The sequence below is a fragment of the Mercenaria mercenaria genome, chromosome 3 (assembly GCF_021730395.1).
Source record: "Mercenaria mercenaria strain notata chromosome 3, MADL_Memer_1, whole genome shotgun sequence".
In the NCBI taxonomy this organism is placed as follows: domain Eukaryota; kingdom Metazoa; phylum Mollusca; class Bivalvia; order Venerida; family Veneridae; genus Mercenaria; species Mercenaria mercenaria.
The window spans coordinates 14,292,219-14,310,900 of NC_069363.1; the positions used below are offsets into that span (position 1 = coordinate 14,292,219).

Consider the following 18,682-nt stretch of genomic DNA (forward strand, 5'->3'; position numbering starts at 1 on the left):
TAGTGAATGGGCAGTTTTGTAAAACATTATTGATTTTGCATCACAAGATCGATAAGAGCTGTTTTAGAATGTAAGATTTAGAATGTAAAAATATAGAAAGTATGTGTTATGAATTATCTTTGAACAAGAGAATGTGGTGTATATTGGCCATGTATAAACCTCTAAATTTCAAAAATTGTACTTTTAATGATAATTGTATAACTCTGTCAGATAAACTATGTTGTAGCTATGACCATTTCCTTGTCATTGGAGATTTGAATTTTGATTTAAATAGACCTGAAAAATCAGAAACTTTACAGCAAATATGTGGCACTTACTACCTAACAAATGTGGTAAAGGGGTCTACATGTTTTACCTACTATAAATTTCAATAGTGGCGTAAGTGATTGTCACAGTCTAATTACAACTACTATTAAGGAATATTGTTCTAAAACTAAACCAAAATATGTGAAATTTAGATCATACAAAAACTTTGACCAAACGAAATTTAATGAGGATTTAAATACTGTACCGTTTCATGTAGCAAATATTTTTGATGATGTTAATGATATCTACTGGGCAAATGAATTTTTGTTAAAAGAAGTGATTGATATTCATGCTCCCTTGAAAGAAACCAAAATTAAAATACAAAAAGTACCTTTTATGAACGGAGAGTTGCGACGGGCTATATATAAGAAAAGACAATTAAGGAATAAATTTTTCAAAGTTAGAAATAAAATAAACTGGGAAAATTACAGAAAACAGAGAAATCTTGTCACTCATATAAAAAGGGAATCAATGAAAATTTACTTTACTGAGATGTGCGGTGGGGGTCCAAAATCAAAACATTTCTGGCCTACTGTAAAACCCTATCTCTCAAGTAAATCTGTATCTAAATCTGATGCAAAAATAATTCTAAATGAAGACAATACTCTAATTTCTGACCAGAGGGAAGTAGGTAATATATTGAATAATTTTTATGTAAATATTGCTAGGGATATTGGAATAAACAGCTCTGTACAAGTAAATGAACAACACCCGAGTATAATTAATATTACTCAAATCCATCCATCAGTTCCAAAATTTCATTTTCAACCAGTAAGTCATGAACAAACTTTTAAACTATTTAACAGTGTAAATGTAAATAAGGCCACTGGATTCAAGAGTTATCAAAGCAGGGGCAGAGGTACTGGCAGGCCCTATTACAACTGTAGTTAATAAATGTTTTGAAACCTCTAGTTTCCCTGATCAGCTCAAAATGGCACAGGTCACCCCAATATATAAAAAAGATGATCCCTTTCAGAAGAAAAATTATAGGCCTGTTAGCATACTTCCAACTCTATCTAAAAATTTTGAACAGTCAATTAGTTTACAACTAAATACCCATTTTGAAAATGTATTTCATAAATTTTTATCAGCTTTTAGAGCTAAATATGGATGTCAAACAACCCTTTTATGTCTGATTGAGGACTGGAAGAGTGCCCTGGACAGGCATGAGTATGTAGCTACTATACTCATGGACCTGTCAGGGCATTCGACTGCCTCCCTCATGATTTAATTGTTTTAAAACTTAAAGCTTATGGTTTAACTGAACAGCCAGCAAATCTTATGCTGGATTACCTATCCAATCGAAAACAACAAGTTAGACTTGGTGATTTCTATAGTGACTGGCAAGCTATAAATAAAGGTGTTCCTCAAGGGTCAATCCTAGGTCCCCTGATCTTCAATATTTTTTATCAATGATATCTTTTATTTTATCAAAAAGTCTTCTATTTACAATTATGCAGATGACAATACGCTTTCTTTTAACCATAACGATATTAATGTGCTTAAAACCACTCTTCAAGAAGACAGCATTAAGATGATAAACTGGTTTGAAAACAATCTTATGCAGGCCAACCCGGACAAGTTCCAGGAAATATGCATTGGAAGAAATACATCTGATAGTATTAAAAGTTTTCAAGTATCAGACACAAACATACCCTGTTTGTTTAAATAATACTATATCATGTCTTATTTTTATCCTGAATGGTAGCTTCTGATCACTTAACCTAAATCTGTTTATGAATTTTATTTCGCAAGTCCTGACTAAAATATTCTCTTTTTATAGAAGTATTTTAGACTCCTTTTGACCAGCAGATACTACACAGGTCTTAGCTTTTGTATAAATTTTATCTTCATTTTTCACTGCTATATAAACTTGTATCTTTTAGGAATTAAATTCTTAAGTAATTTATGTGCTTAAATTACCTCTATCAATATAATGTAATATATGTCTCTCAATTAAATTTTTAGGTTTGATACTCAGGTTTTAATCTGAAGAACTTATCTTAATATGTCTTAATGATGCTTTTATTTACAGTTTGTTTGTTTGTATGTTATAGGATACTATGTTTATGTCGGATACAAGCTTCAAGCTTATGTTGTAACTTTTATATATAACCGACGTTAAATAAATATTATCTTATCTTATCTTATCTGTCTGAGGTCACCAGACAACCCTCAAAATCCAGACTGGTCTTGAAATGTCTCGGTCTTGAAATGTCTCGATATTATTTGATACGAAATCATCCGGAGCGAATTATTTACGCACGAAATTTTCGATACTAATAACACAGAGCAAAGTGTCCGAAAACTGCAGAATGCAACAACAACCTCAAGGAAAGGTTGATCATGAAATCTTGGAGCACTACTACGAAAGACTAGAGAAAAATAACAGATTTCATTGTTTTGAGCGAAAAGATCCAGAAGGTAAACGTCATGTTTTCTGTCTAATCTCCAATTCACTTTTTGACATTGCAAATGACATAGTATACGGATATATATCTCCATCTACGGGGATTACTCACAACCATAACTGGGAGGTCGGGGCAGTTGTTAAAAACATGTTGCTATGTTACATGATATGCATGTAAGAGAGTAAAAGCAGTAATATATTCAGATTTGTTAAAAATAAAAACAGGATGATGACATTAGTAGGCCTACATATATCTACAAATCTAGGTCAGATGTGAAGCACTGAAGCAAAGAAGTATAAAATACACAGAATGGCAACTGGCTGTAATCTCACGTGATCTTGTGTCAGAGCGTGAATTGGCGTTATCTTAGTAAAAACAAACATTGGCGAGCATAGCGTTACAATTTGTACCTTTAAAACTACATTTAAAATACATTTTACCTTCTAAAACAACAATAGTTTAATGTAAAATAGTCTTAAGACACAAAGTACAAGTTTCTTACCATCAAAAGAAGTGTGGTCATACGGTGATAATTAATTTACCGATGAGTAATCGCTTTCGCATTCAAAATGGCGTGTGGAGAACGCGTCACTTCCGGTAAACGAGATCTCATTCAGTTGTCACGTTTTTTTGGTGAGATTTGCTCTATATGCCTTTCAAGTTTCCAATCTATTTATTTTTATAGCTCTTTGACTGAAGGTTCACACTGTCCTTGATGTTAGAAGGAAAGGCGTTCCAGTATCTGATTGTGTGGGGGAAAAAGGAGTTCATATGATATTGTGTTCTTGAAGATGGAGTGATAAAGTTTAAATTTCTAGTGACTGTTGGGTGGTTATGATCTACAGAAACGTGGTTGTGTGATATTTTGTACAACATTATTAGGGATGCATGTATTCTTCTCTGTTCTAATGTCTGCCATTTAAGAGTTTCAAGCATTGATGTTACATTGCTTTGGTATGAGTAATCATTCATAACATATCTGGCTGCAGCTCTTTGTACCTTTTCTATCTCAAATATAAGTTTTTCTGCCATGAATGCCATATGGTGTTACAGTATTCTAAAACTTTTTGTACCCCCTAATGAGTGGTGGGGGCATATAGATTTGATGAAACCTTGCATGAGTCTTTATCATGATATGAACTTGCGCACCTCCTATTTTTCATCTGGCTCCGCCCCCTATTTTTAGAGTTATGGCCCCTGAAATAGTAAAAAATGGACATTTTCACCTTGTGACACGCCTAGCTCAAAAAGTATTTGATATAGATTCATGAAACCTTGCGTGAGTCTTAATCATGATATGAACTTGCGCACCTCTTATTTTTCATCTGGGTCCGCCCCCTATTTTTAGAGTTATGGCCCCTGAAATAGTCAAAAATGCACATTTTCACCTTGTGACGCTCCTAACTCAAAAAGTATTTGATATAAATTGATAAAACCTTGCATGAGTCTTTACCATGATATGAACTTGCACACCTCCTATTTTTTTTTTGTCTGGCTTTGCCTCCTATTTTAGAGTTATAGCCCCTGAAATAGTCAAAAATGCACATTATCACCTTGTGACACGCCTAGCTCAAAAAGTATTTGATATAGATTCATGAAACCTTGCATGAGTCTTAATCATGATATGAACTTGCGCACCTCCTATTTTTCATCTGGGTCCGCCCCCTATTTCCAGAGTTATGGCCCCTGAAATAGTCAGAAATGCACATTTTCACCTTGTGACGCGCCTAACTCAAAAAGTATTCAATATAAATTGATGAAACCTTGCATGAGTCTTTATCATGATATGAACTTGCGCACCTCCTACTTTTTATCTGCCTCCGCCCCCTATTTTCAGAGTTATGGCCCCTGAAATAGTCAAAAATGCAGATTTCATTGTTTAAAAATCTTTGAAATAGTCAAAAATGCACATTTTTTACCTTGTGACTCATTTAGCTCAAAAAGTATATGATATAAAGGCATGAAAATTTACATGAGTCTTTATCATGATATTACCTTGCATACCTCTTATTTATTTGCTGGCTCCTCCCCCTATGTTTAAAGTTATGGCCCCTGAAATAGTAAAAAAATGCACATTTTCACCTAATTATGTGCCTAACTCAAAAAGTATTTAATGTAAATTCATGAAACCTTGCTTGAGTCTTTATCATAATGTGGCCTTGCACACTTGGCATCCTTCTTGAGAATCTTAGCATTTATTACAGAGTTATGGCCCTTGAAATAACCAAAATAGTGGATTTTTTTTTGTGATGCTCATAGCTCAAAAAGTATACGTGGTATAGAATAAAATTTTCATATTTTTTTTTTTTTGAGGCTATACCCCATTAAGACTGCAAACATTTGAATTTTTTCCCTTATTTGTGACAAATGTACCAGTGGGGAGGGGGGAGCACACCCTGTGTCCTACAGACACATTCTAGTTTGACTGACTTTGATGAGGTTCCTCAACTTCATCCGCAGGGGGACATCGTGTTGAGTGGAAGGGGTTAAAAACTGCAATGTGCTGTACAATTTGTGGGTGTCGGTTGTTCCCAAAACATGCTCTCACTTTAAAATCCAACTGTTAAATACACTGTACAATGTTCCATATTTTTATTTTCAATGGATGCCAGGTTGTTGGACGGCGATCTTGAAGCTATCCAACGTTGTTGATGTAACCACTGCAGTAGGAAGACTGTTCCATACAAGGACTGTCCTTGGGAAAAATGAATAACGATAAATGTTTAGGTTACAACAATACTTCAACAGTTTGAGTGGGTGACTATGCCTAGTTATTTGCACTGTTGCAGGTTGTGGATGATAATGTGGCGGTACTGCAACAAGGTTGTTCATCATTTTGTACATCAGTACTAAATCAGCTGTTTTTCTACGATGTGCTAGCGTTTGCCATTTCAATGTCTGTATCATGGATGTTACACTTCCAGGATTCTGGTAATTATAGGGTTTCCCCATCACAAATTTTGCAGCGTTCCTCTGGATTTGTTCTATTTGTTTTATTGGAGTTTGCTGGTGTGGATTCCATATCGTAGAACTATATTTCAATTTGGGTCGAACGAATGTTTGATATGCACGCTCCTTGACCTTCAAAGGACAGTGTTTAAGGTTCCTTTTAATAAATCCCAATACGCTAGAAGCTTTGTTTGTTACATTTTCAATGTGAAGATTATACTTCATATTTTCAGATAGTTCAACGCCTAAGTATGGGTGTTGTTCTACTGTTTGTAAGGTTTTTTCTTCCATTTGGTAGTTGAAATTACCTTTGTTATGTCTTGTGGAAAGTTTAATGATGGCACACTTGTCCACGTTAAATTCGATTTGCCACAGATCGCTCCATTCTACTAATTTATTTAGATCGTTTGCAGTATAGTATTATCTTCAGAGGATGTAACTGACCTGTATATTACACATTCGTCTGCAAATAATCTAATTGTGGAACTGATGTCATCAGCGATGTCGTTGATGTAAATCAAGAATAAAGTCGGACCCAGTATTGTCCCTTGTGGGACTCGATCCAGAGGTTACAACGGACAAACGGGAAGTTTCTCCGTCAATGACTACTTGTTGCACTCTCCCTCGGAGGAATTCATCTATCCAAAATAGGGTTTCATTCCGTATACCATAAAAATGTAACTTAGTTGATAGCCTACGATGTGAAACCTTATCAAAGGCTTTAGAGAAGTCCAGTATCGCCATATCCACCTGTTTCCCTTTATCCATGCTACTAGCTAGGTCCTCAGTTGTGATAAGGAGTTGCGATTCACATGAACAGTTTGATCTAAATCCATGTTGATTTTCATGCAGAATATGCTTATTGTTTAAATGTTTCATGACCTGCGACACAACTATGTGCTGCAACATTTTTGATACTATGGCTGTTAATGAAACCGGCCTATAGTTTGATGGTTTAGACCTATCACCTTTCTTGTAAACAGGTACTATATTTCCTTTTTCCAATCTGACGGAATCTCTGAAGTGTCCAAAGATTGTTCAAATAAACTAGTTAATACTGGCGTGATTTCTGTCTGTATTTCTTTTAAGACCGCAATGGGCATTTTTTCTGGCCCACTAGCTTTCTTTACATTAAGGTAGTTCTGCACGTTTGATAAACCGGAAGTGATGGCGTGACGCCATTTTTCTGGAAAACGTAGAATAAAGACTGGATTCGGCGTACGGAACAGAAAATCATTTTATGAATTAATTGCAACCTGTGAGTAAATTTATTACAATGGTACTGTTGTTATATTATAAAGTCAAAATATGATATTAAAACATATCACATGTTAAATAATTCAAAATAACGTCCTAAAATTAGCGTGAAATGTCCGGTTTACTTTAATCATGGTCAAATATCTCAAAAATAAGCACACGGACCTATATATTATATTTCATCAAATTATAGGCCATGTCTTTATTTACAACTGTGAGAAGTTTCATCAAAATCTACATTGTAGAAAAATTTCTATTCGCGAAAATGTTAAGAAATTTATGATTTTCCCATAGACTCTCATTATGAAATATTGCGTGAGGTCCCTATTTTTCAAATCAGTCTAGCAAAAAATCAAGCGCACAACCCTATCTTTTTTATTTGCTTAATTTTCTAGGTATATTCTGAAGTTTTGAAAAATCAGTGTTTAATCAAATTCTACATTGTAGAAATAATTTCGATCCAAACGTGCAGAACTACCTTAAGTCTTTTTATGCAGTTTAACACTCCTTATACATTAATTTTAGGCATGGAGGGATGTGGTGAGGAACCTTTAGATGGATTAAAGTCCAGGTTTTCCTTTGTAAATACCGAACAGAATTGATCGTTCAAAAGTTCAGATTTATCTTTTGCACTTTCTGCAATGATACCATTGGCTTCTAGAGTTCCAATACTAACACTGTTCTGTTTCCGTGATTTTATATATTTCCAAAAAAACTTGGGAACTCCTATCTTCTTCAGGATCCAATAGATTACTAATATGATTATAATAGGTGTGAAGTTTGTTCCGCACTAATTTCCGATAATCTTTAAACTGATTTCGGTCTTGCAACCTGCCTGATTTTTTGGCTTTACGATAAAGTCGGTATTTCTTTCTTATCATTCTCTTAGTCTCCCTGGTGAGCCAGGGTACATCTGGTTTGCTTTTCAGTGTTTTTGTTGGAATGTATTTATCCTTGGATGAAAACATTTCCTTCTTTGGAAAGTTCCAATTTTCTTCTAAAATGATTTTTCTTTTTCTTGTGTACGCTAATATTCTTTAATAAATTGCTTTTTTGCATATTTTTTTTTGCATATTTATGCAACTATGCACCTTATCTGTAGCTGTAATTACCATTAATAATTTACTGAATTCATGGTTGTATTTTTCTCAGTATGACCTTGACCAATGCCTTGACCTACTGACCTACTTTCTTGTTTTTTAAGATGCAGCCTTGAAATTTTGATGACATACATAGTTTGCACACCAATCGTAAAACTGAATTTCATTGACCATGAATGTGACCTACTGACTTTCTTAATTTTTTATCATCAGTTTGACATTTGAAACATGTAGCTCATATTACTCAGGTGAGCGATCCAGGGTCATCATGACCCTCTTGTTTTACAAATAGTGCCCCCTTTTGGGGACCATCAGATGTAAAAATAGAAATTCTTTTAAACAACTTCTTCACATTAAAGGCTTGATTGATTTTCATTAAACTTTGTCAACATAGCATTCTTATAATGTCCTGTAGTTTGTTAATGAAAATGGGCAATTGGATCTTATGAGGTGCTGTAAAACAACTTCTTCTCATTAACTACTTGATAGATTGTCATCAAACTTGGTTTGTAGCATCATTATAAGGTCCTCTCCCAGATTTGTTCAAATGGAGGCACTTGGTACCTTTAAGAATAAAAGCTGTCGGAGGACCGCAATGCTCGACTATTCAACAGCCTTGTCAATTGAATTAAATACAAAAGTCGAAAAAGGGGCATAATTGTGTGAAAATGGGAAAAAGGGTGATGGAACCTTCACAGTGCTTATCAGCTCAAAAAGTGAACAAGTGCGTGAATTTTCAATCCTTTCCCGTAGGTGGATACTGAAATACCAGCTTACATACAAAAACTTAACCAAAAACTGCTAAGTCGAAAAAGGGGCATAATTTTGAAAAAAAATGCAAAGTAGAGTTATGGGACCTACACACCTACACAGTGCATGTTAGATCATGACAGTGAACAAGTGTGTGAAGTTTCAATCCATTTTCATTAGTGGGTTCTGAGATAACAGCTTACATAACCTTAACCAAGAATTTCTAAGTCGAAAAAGGGGCATAATTTTGTAAATAAAAAAAATAGAGTTATGGAACCTGTGCAGTGTAGGTCAGTTTATCACAGTGAATAAGTGTGTGAAGTTTCAATCCATTCCCACAAATGGTTACTGAGATACTAGCTTACATACAAAACCTTAACCAAGAATTTCTAAGTTGAAAAAGGGGCATAATTTTGTAGAAAAGCAAAACAGAGTTATGGAACCTGTGCAGTATAGGTCAATTTATCACAGTGAATAAGTGTATGAAGTTTCAATCCATTCCCTACGAAAGACCCGTGGTGACATTTCAACTTCATTATTTCACGATTTCTGCTTCCTGATTTCACGATTTCAACTTCATGAATTCACGAATTCATGATTTCTGCTTCCTGATTTCACGATTTCCACTTCCTGAATTCACGATTTCCACTTCATGAATTCACGAATTCACGATTTCACGAAAAAACTTCACGATTTCTTGATTTCACGATTTCACGATTTCTTGATTTCACGATTTCCACTTCATGAATTTACGATTTCACGATTTCTGCTTCCTGAATTCACGATTTCCACTTCATGAATTCACGATTTCCACTTCACGAATTCACGATTTCTACTTCACGAATTCACGATTTCGCAATTTCCACTTCACGAATTCACGATTTCCACTTCACGAATTCTCGATTTCACGATTTCCACTTCACGAATTCACGATTTCACAATTTCCACTTCACGAATTCACGATTTCACCATTGTGAAATCGTGAATTCGTGAAGTGGAAATCGTGAAATCGTGAATTCATGAAATGGAAATCGTGAATTCGTGAAGTGAAAATCGTGAAGTGGAAATCGTGAAATCGTGAATTCATGAAATGGAAATCGTGAATTCGTGAAGTGAAAATCGTGAAATGGAAATCGTGAAATCGTGAATTCGTGAAGTGGAAATCGTGAATTCATGAAATGGAAATCGTGAATTCGTGAAGTGAAAATCGTGAAATCGTGAATTCGTGAAGTGGAAATCGTGAATTCGTGAAGTGGAAATCGTGAATTCGTGAAGTTGAAATCGTGAAGTGGAAATCGTGAAATCGTGAAGTAAAATAGTGAAGTTGAAATCGTGAATTCATGAAGTGGAATACGTGAATTCGTGAAGTGGAAATCGTGAAATCGTGAATTCGTGAAGTGGAAATCGTGAATTCGTGAAGTTGATATCGTGAATTCATGAAGTGGAAATCGTGAATTCAGGAAGCAGAAAACGTGAAATCGTGAATTCGTGAAGTGGAAATCGTGAATTCGTGAAGTGGAAATCGTGAATTCGTGAAGTGGAAATCGTAAAATCGTGAATTCATGAAGTGGAAATCGTGAATTCAGGAAGCAGAAATCGTGAAATCGTGAATTCATGAAGTGGAAATCGTGAAGTCAAGAAATCGTGAAATCATGAAATCGTGAAATCATGAAAACGTGAAGTTTTTTCGTGAAATCGTGAATTCGTGAAATCGTGAATTCATGAAGTGGAAATCGTGAAATCGTGAATTCATGAAGTGGAAATCGTGAAATCAGGAAGCAGAAATCGTGAAATAATGAAGTTGAAATGTCACCACGGGTCTTTCGTAATTCCCACAAGTGGTTACTGAGATACCAGCTTACATACAAAACCTTGACCAAATCGGGACGCCGACGCATGGGTGAGTCCAATAGCTCTACTATTCTTTAAATAGTCGAGCTAAAAATGTTTTAACAACTTCTCATGAATCACTTGATGGATCTTCATGAAACTTGGTCTTTAGCATCATTTTAAGTTCCTGTGTTCTCATGAACCACTTGATTGATATTCAAGGGGCCGGGCCTTTAAGGACGGCTAGAACTAAATAAGAATAAACCTCTAAGCAGTTTCTGCTCTTGAACCACTTGATGGATTTTTATCAAACTTGGTTTGTAGCATCATTGTAATGTTCTCTCTTAAATTTCTCTCAAATGGGGGCACGTTGCCCTTAAAGGGGACTCTTTAGCTTAAAAAATAGAAATACCATTTAAATGACTTTTGAGGCATATCTTCATTAAATTTGGTCTGTAGCATCCTTGTAAGAACCTCTCAAATTTGTTCAAATGGGGACACTAGATCTGTTCTATTTTTTCATACTTAATTCAGTTGTTACCACTAATGATTCAGTGTGTCATACATTTATTCAAGATCAAATAGTCAATTTCAGAGGAGCGAGTTAGGGCCACTCTGGCCCTATTGTTTCGATTCATTTTCACTCTATCTCTGTTAGGACAAAATTGATTTGACACAAATTAGTTGTTCCACTTCATCACCCACATTATATGACATAAGGGCCGTAACTGTTATACCAATATTTATGAATTGTTACCCTATTTTATCTAGAATTTCAGTTTCATTTTGATCCTTTTTCACCATATCTCTGTTTTAACTAAATGGATTTGATTGACACTTCAAACGATTGTTCAACATCATCACCAAATCATATGATTAAAGTCCAGAACCCTGGCAGCCATATTTGATGAATTATGCCCCTTTTTTGCCTGGAATTTCAGGTTGAAGTTGAGATGTACTTTTGCTCTATCACAGGTATTACTTTATGGCTTTTATTCAAACTTAAAGTAATTGTTCCATGTAACATGATATGACACAATGTTGCATAACTCTTGCAGAAATATTCAAAGAATTATGTCAATACTTTTACACTTAATTAATGTTTGACACTCACTCTATCTCTGTTATAACTCTATATGTTTAACTCAGACTTACCGGTTAACTATTGTCCAATATAGTCATTCACATTGTAGTCATTAAACACTCCAGCGATAGAGCTTCAGCTTACGTGCCCTGTTCCACTATCCAGCATGAAAAGAGTCGAGGGTGCAGACTCTTGTGACATCTCTTGAGGGTAAAACAACCAGACTGTATTATCTGTCACAGCCTCAGTTTAAACAATACTGTCAAATTATGTTATTCTTTGGGACTAATTTCTGTTGATTTCATGGTTACATCAGCTCACCAAATTAAATTCACCCACCTGACTCTAAAAAGAAAACTAGTCAAATTCCCATTCCTTTTATTTTGAAAAGTAAAAATACTCAAATTCATGTACTATAATTTACCTTGTAATATTTTAAGGTGATCTTTCTCATAATATTCTTGTGTATCATGAAATGTGTGTAATAAACAATTTAACTTACAGAAAATTGAAGTCTGACTCCTTACAGTTTTACCCCACCCCACACCCAACCCCCCAAAAAAGGAAACACTTAAAATGTGTCAAGGTCAATCAAAACAGTATGTTAAATTTTTCTACATGTATGAAGTGATTAAAGTTATCAGGATGTAATCAGAAAGTAATCAGGATTACATTTTTAGCTTGACTATTTGAAGAATAGTCTAGCTATTCTACTCTTCCTGGCATCGGCACCACTCCTTGGTTAAAGTTTTGCATGCAAGTACATATGCTTATCATTTAAAAGCATATAGCTTTGTAACTTATTTTTCTTTCTGTAGGTCAATTTCCAACCTCAGTGGGTCAAGTCCCATAACTCTGACATTCATTTTGGCCAAATTATGCCCCCTTTTGGACTTTAAGAAAATCCTGTTTAAAGTTTTGCATGCAAGTACATATAGCTATTACTTAAAGGCATATAGCTCTGAAACTTATTTTTTCTTTTCTAGGTCAATTACCAACCTCACTTAGTCAAGTCCCATAACTCTGACATGTATTTTGGGCAAATTAGGCCCCTTTTGGACTTAGTAACTTGCAAGCAAAGGATTTTCTATCTCCAATCAAATGCAGATATTAAATTGAAACTTCACATGTCTTTGGGGTTATAAAACTAGGTTGTAGCATTTAGTCCCATAACTCTGACATGATTTTGACCAAATTATGTCCCCTTTTGAACCTAATTTTCTGGTTAGAGTTTTGCACTCCAAAACTAATGCAGATACTGGATTGAAACTCTATAGATATTTTAACATTTAGGGTAATATTCCTGCTTCTGGGACAACAGTTCGAATAGTCGAGCATTGGCTGTCTTATGGACAGCTCTTGTATTACTGGAGAAAATGTAATTGATTACAACCAATTACTGTTACCTCAGACCCAAGTCTTACCTGCTCATCACTGCCCAACTTACTGCAAGTTGTTTGCTATATGTTAGTTTGACACTTTCTGCCTTGTAAGTACAAAATTAAAATGTGTCTGTTTGTTATTTCAGCTTGCCACCATCTTGGTAACTTCTTAGAAACAAAAAAGAAGAAATTCACTGAGGCATTTGAAGTGTACAAAGATAATTGCATGAAGAGAGAATATGGGGACAGTTGCTTCCAGTATGGACAGATGTTATACCATGGCACAGGAGGTATGATATATACAGCTTGGATGTTCTCCATTTGGAGTTTACAGATCACCAATACATTTCAGGATATTATTGGCTTTTATGCGCCAGGCAGGACTAAAATCCGTGTTTTCGCATCTCATTTACACTTAAGTAAGAATTGTTTGTTGCACGCATTTCGAAAAGTATTTGACCTAGTGTCATGATACACGATAGAAATGTTGTTCAGCATGACTGTGAAGTTGTACACTTGGGGTTTCGTTTTGGATACATGTAACGAAGGCCAGGAAGTTTAGTTACATGTCTCAAATAGGATTTGACTGCGAGTCCTGAAACTTGATACCATTGGTTAATTTCAAGACTGTGCATAGAGTTAACCAGTTAGAAGTTCAAGATTTGAGACTAGTGCCTTGTTATAATCCGTGGTTGAATGATTTGAAGCTGCCAGCTGTGGGGGTAGGTGGGTTATGTCCTTCACTGCTGCACTTTACCTTTCATTACTCATTGAAGCTTCAGGTTAAACTACACACAAGTGAAGTTTGTGTAATACTATCTTGTAATTAACTTAAGTACCTAATACTGAACTTATATAGAACAAGCTCACCTGAAGCAATGTTCCTTGGTGATTGGTACAGGTGGCTCATCTGGCTTCTGTCGTCCATCATATGTGATTCATTTTTTGTCAAGCCCGCTTGTTGATGTGAAGACATAGTTGTCCAAATGGCTGTTTGGTGTATGTGCATGCATCAGTGCGTGCATCCGTCCGGATTTGTTTGTCTGGATCATAACTGATATGCATGAAGCAATCTTGTTTTTATTTGGCATGAATGTTAACCTCAGTGAGACCGAGTGTCATGCCAAACCCCAGGTTCCTATATGAAAGGTCAAGGACACAGTTGGAGGTCAAAACTCATGTCGGATCTTGTCAGGCCCATAACTTTGACATGCATTGAGGAATCTTGTTTATATTTGGCATGAATGTTAACCTCAGTGAGGCGTAGAGTCATGCACAAACTCCAGGTTCCTGTTTCAAAGGTCAAGGTCATGGAGATCAAAGGTCATGTCAGATCTTATCCGGCCCATAACTTTGACATGCATTGAGGAATCTTGTTTATATTTTGCATGAATGTTTAACTCAATGAGACTGACTTATCTCAAAGGTCAAGGTCACAGTTATGGGTCAAAGGGCAGTCTCAGCATGTTGTCCGTGTGCATCTAGTTTAAAATAAAACATCTTCTCTGCTGGTCAGAAGTACTGGTCTGGAACTACTGGTTAGAAGTACTCCAAAACTGGTCTTTAGTATCCTTGCACGAATTTGTCTCAAGTCCCAATTGATTGCATTTATAGGATTTCAGATATGTCTTTAAACATCTTCTCATGACCTCTTTCTTGTCAAGGCTATGTCAGTTATATTTTGAAATGAAATATTTTTCATACTAAACTAGAATCTAGTACCAAACTCACTTGTTACCTTTCATGAAACATTGTGTTGTGACAGATATTCATGGCCAAAAGGTCAAGGTTTAAGGTGTGTGACTTATGTGCATTATTTGTTCACAAACATAATTTTGAGAAAATACAATTCCTCAGAAATCCAAGTTTATTGTTAAATTGACTTCTGAACTTGAATTCCATTCTATAATAAAATGCAGTTACATTAAATAAAACACGAAAATTCTGAAAGAAACAGTCATTTCTAGCTTGTCTGATTTTTTAAAGAAATCTAAACGAGGTATTATCGTCACTTGATTGTTAGTGTTGGCGTTGGTTAAAATTTTTGTTTATGTCCATCTTTTCTCAAAAACTGTAAGAGCTACAGCTTTGAAACTTTGCACACTTGTTTATAATCATTAGTTGATTATGTAGGCCAAGAACCATAACTCTGATATGCATTTTGTCAGAATTATGGCCCTTTTTGTACTTAGAAAATTTGATTTTCTTGGTTAAATTTTTTATTTGGTCCACCTTTTCTCAACAACTGGAAGAGCTACAGCTTTAAAACTTTGCACAATTGTTTATCATCATTAGAGGAATATGTACAGAACCACTCTTATTTGCATTTTGCCAGAATTATGGCCATTTTTGTACTTAGAAAATCAGTATTTCTTGTTGGTTTTTTTTGTTCAAGTTCACTATTCTTGCTATAGCTTTGTGTAAGAAGGCCATGAACTATAACTTTTTTTTTGTGCTGAACTATAAATTGAATTTTTTGCCATTTATCTAGAGTTGAGTACCAATTTAAATTTTTTGTTTTCAGCTGAGAAGAACATATTAGATGCATATAAAGCACATTTACAGGGATGTAAAGTGAAACGCTACAACGGTGGTTCCTGTGATACAGTGGCACTGCATTACATAGACGATAACATTCAACCGGAGATAAAAAAGATACGTGGTAAAAAAGATCCTAAAAAAGCACTTGAACTGTTCAAGAAAGGTTGTGATGGAGATGACGGCATGGCATGTCATCATGCAGCTGTTGCGTACAAGAATGGTATAGAGAATTATGTGAAGCCGGACCCCGAACTAATGTTTAAATATGCAGTAAAAGCCTGTGATTTCAGAAGTAAAGTCGGATGTAAGTTAGTGGCAGATGCATACAAGTCTGGCATTGGTACACAAAAAAATGACAGATTGTACGAGTATTATCAAAAGCAGTATGATTTAATGGCGGGAAGAGGTGTTGCAAGGCGAGTAGATAAAAACAGTCCAAGTAAATAACATATAATTTAAAAAATCTATAGTGATATTACAGTTTTATTTTGAAATAAATTAAAAATTAATTAGAAGTGTTATTTTTGCTATGTTAAACAAAACTTAGAGTAAAACCTGAAAGTAAAACCTGTTAAATATTCGAATGCTGTTGAATACACTGCATTAAAAATGTTATCAGGGTGCAGTGAAATGGGAATGAGAGGTACTTTTAGCCAGACTATTCGAAGAATAAGTAGAGCTATCCTACTCACCATGGCGTCGGCGTCACACCCTGGTTAAGTTTTTCGTACCAGTCCACATTTTGACAAAGTCTTTTGAGATAAAGCTTTGAAACTTTCAACACTTGTTTACCATCACCATGTCCAGTTGTAGGCAAGAGAACATAACTCCATCAAGCATTTTGGTTGAATTATGGCCCCTTTTTGACTAAGAAATCTTGGTTAAGTTTTTCGTACCAGTCTGCATTTTGACAAAGTCTTTTGAGGTAAAGCTTTGAAACTACAAACACTTGTTTACCATCACCATGTTTAGTTGTAGGCAAGAATACATAACTCCATCAAGCATTTTGGCTGAATTATGGCCCCTTTGACTTAGAAATCTTGGTTAAGTTTTTTCGTACCAGTTTATATTTTGTGTAAAGTGTTTGACATATGGCTTTGAAACTTTTATAACTTGTTCAGTATAATAGTCTCTATCAATAGGCAAGAGTACATAACTCTGTCATCTTTTTTGACTGAATTATGGCCCTTTTTGAACTTGGAAATTGGTTCTGTTTTGTATATGTCCATGTTTTGTCAAGACTATTTGACATATGGCTTTTAAACTTTAAACACTTGTTTATCATTATGATTTCCATCTGTAGGCAAGAGTACATAACTCTGACAACTATTTTGGCTGAATTATGGCCCTTTTTGGACTTTGAAATTTGTTCAGTTTTTCTTACAAGTCATGAGCATTTTGTCAAAACTATTTGCACTGTGGCTTTGAAACTTTTAACACTAGTTTATCAACATGATTTCCATGAGTACATAACTCTGTCAACTATTTTGACTGAAGTATGGCCCATTTTGGACTTGGAAATTAGTTAAATTTTTCATACAAGTACATATTTTGCCCAACATATTTGTCAACATGGTCACACATTACCATTTAGTCAAGACTAATCGAAATCCACAAATACAGGAACATTTTTTGTTTAATCCATTTTTTTCTTTTGTCTGAAAATCTATGGAAATATTTTGACCCCATTCTTCAATCAATTCTTCGAATACCGTAGATACCCATGTATAATGCGCACCCGTGTATAATGCGCACCCCCAGTTTTGGCCCAAAATCCTGGGAAAAAAATGTTTTTGGTCAATTTTGAGGTGGATGGAAAACGAAAGTAGAGTTTACATCGACACCGGTAATAAATCTTATTTCCGCGGCGGAGAGCAGCATCGGTCTCGCGGTACTATCGATTTTTGTTTTCTCGAAAATAAAACCAGTAAAATATTGTTTTATTTGTTGTTTTACCTTTTTAATTAACTATTTTGAATAAATAAACAGTAGCTGATTCAATATCTCGGAATGATATCTTTCAAAATGACATGAGCTTCTCAATTCAAACCAATAACAAAAGGTGTGATAGTCTTTTTGTCACGATCAAATAGCCAGTAATTACCGGCAATTAACGTGTCACCTCGTGTCAATTATGTTGTTCACAGTTTGATCTCGGTTAAAGATAATTCTCGATCTTTAATTAGTATCATAATTTTTGTGATTTATTAACATTTCTTTCGTGAAAATACTTTTAAATTTATATGAAATTAATTTTGTTTGAAAGAAAAATAAACCATTCGATCTTTTACGGAACAAAATAGCAATCTTAGATTTTAGCGATGACAGTAAGTGCGGGGAGTAGTTTCCCTTTACCAAAATGGCGAACATCGGTAACAAACTTGTTTTGAAGTTGGAAAATTGTCTATACCTGTGTATTATGCGCACCCACGATTCGGGGGTGGTCCCGGGGGTCAAAAAACTGCGCATTATACATGGGTATCTACGGTAGTCGAGCGCGCTGTCATCCGACAGCTCTTGTTAGTTAGGTGTAATCATTTAGTAGATCTATAATGTGAAATCATTTGATTTTGTCAGCACAAAAATTTCGTGGTTTTGGCCAAAATTATTGTTTCCTGGTGGTTTAAATTAATGGTATTTGCTGATAATGAGCATTTCCTTTCTTCATTGGGATTTACCGGTAATTTCGTGGTAAAACACAACTACAGTATTCTTGAAAATTATACCCTCTTGAATATTACTGATTTTACAGTATACAGTGAGAATGTTTGATGTTTGTTTTGTTTCTTTTACAGTAATAGATAAAAATATGAGAAGATGGAGTGTTTTGTTATTGTGACTGATAATCTAAAATCTGTATTAAGAAAAAACTTCCTGGAAACACTGTATTTTTGATGTTGTGTAAATTCTGAAAATATTTAAATTTGCATGCACACTCATCCTGTCATTACCAAATATAAGTCAAATGATAATCATGCTCTTTCATCATGCATTTTGTATGGAAAGAAAAAGCATTTATTTTTGTATAAACAGCATTTGGAAAGTTGGCCCTTAACACGAGATTGCATACAC

The 18,682-nt window shown here is 35.0% G+C and overlaps 1 protein-coding gene across 1 annotated transcript; it reads left to right on the forward strand.

Moving 5' to 3' along the window:
- The first annotated feature begins 2,569 nt into the window (after nt 1–2,569).
- Nucleotides 2,570–16,119, forward strand: LOC123525399 (cytochrome c oxidase assembly factor 7-like). Its single transcript, XM_045304419.2, has 3 exons — nt 2,570–2,730; nt 13,216–13,359; nt 15,594–16,119. The coding sequence occupies exons 1-3, from the start codon at nt 2,622–2,624 to the stop codon at nt 16,055–16,057; spliced, it is 717 nt and encodes a 238-aa protein (XP_045160354.1). The 5' UTR covers nt 2,570–2,621; the 3' UTR covers nt 16,058–16,119.
- Nucleotides 16,120–18,682: the final 2,563 nt, after the last annotated feature.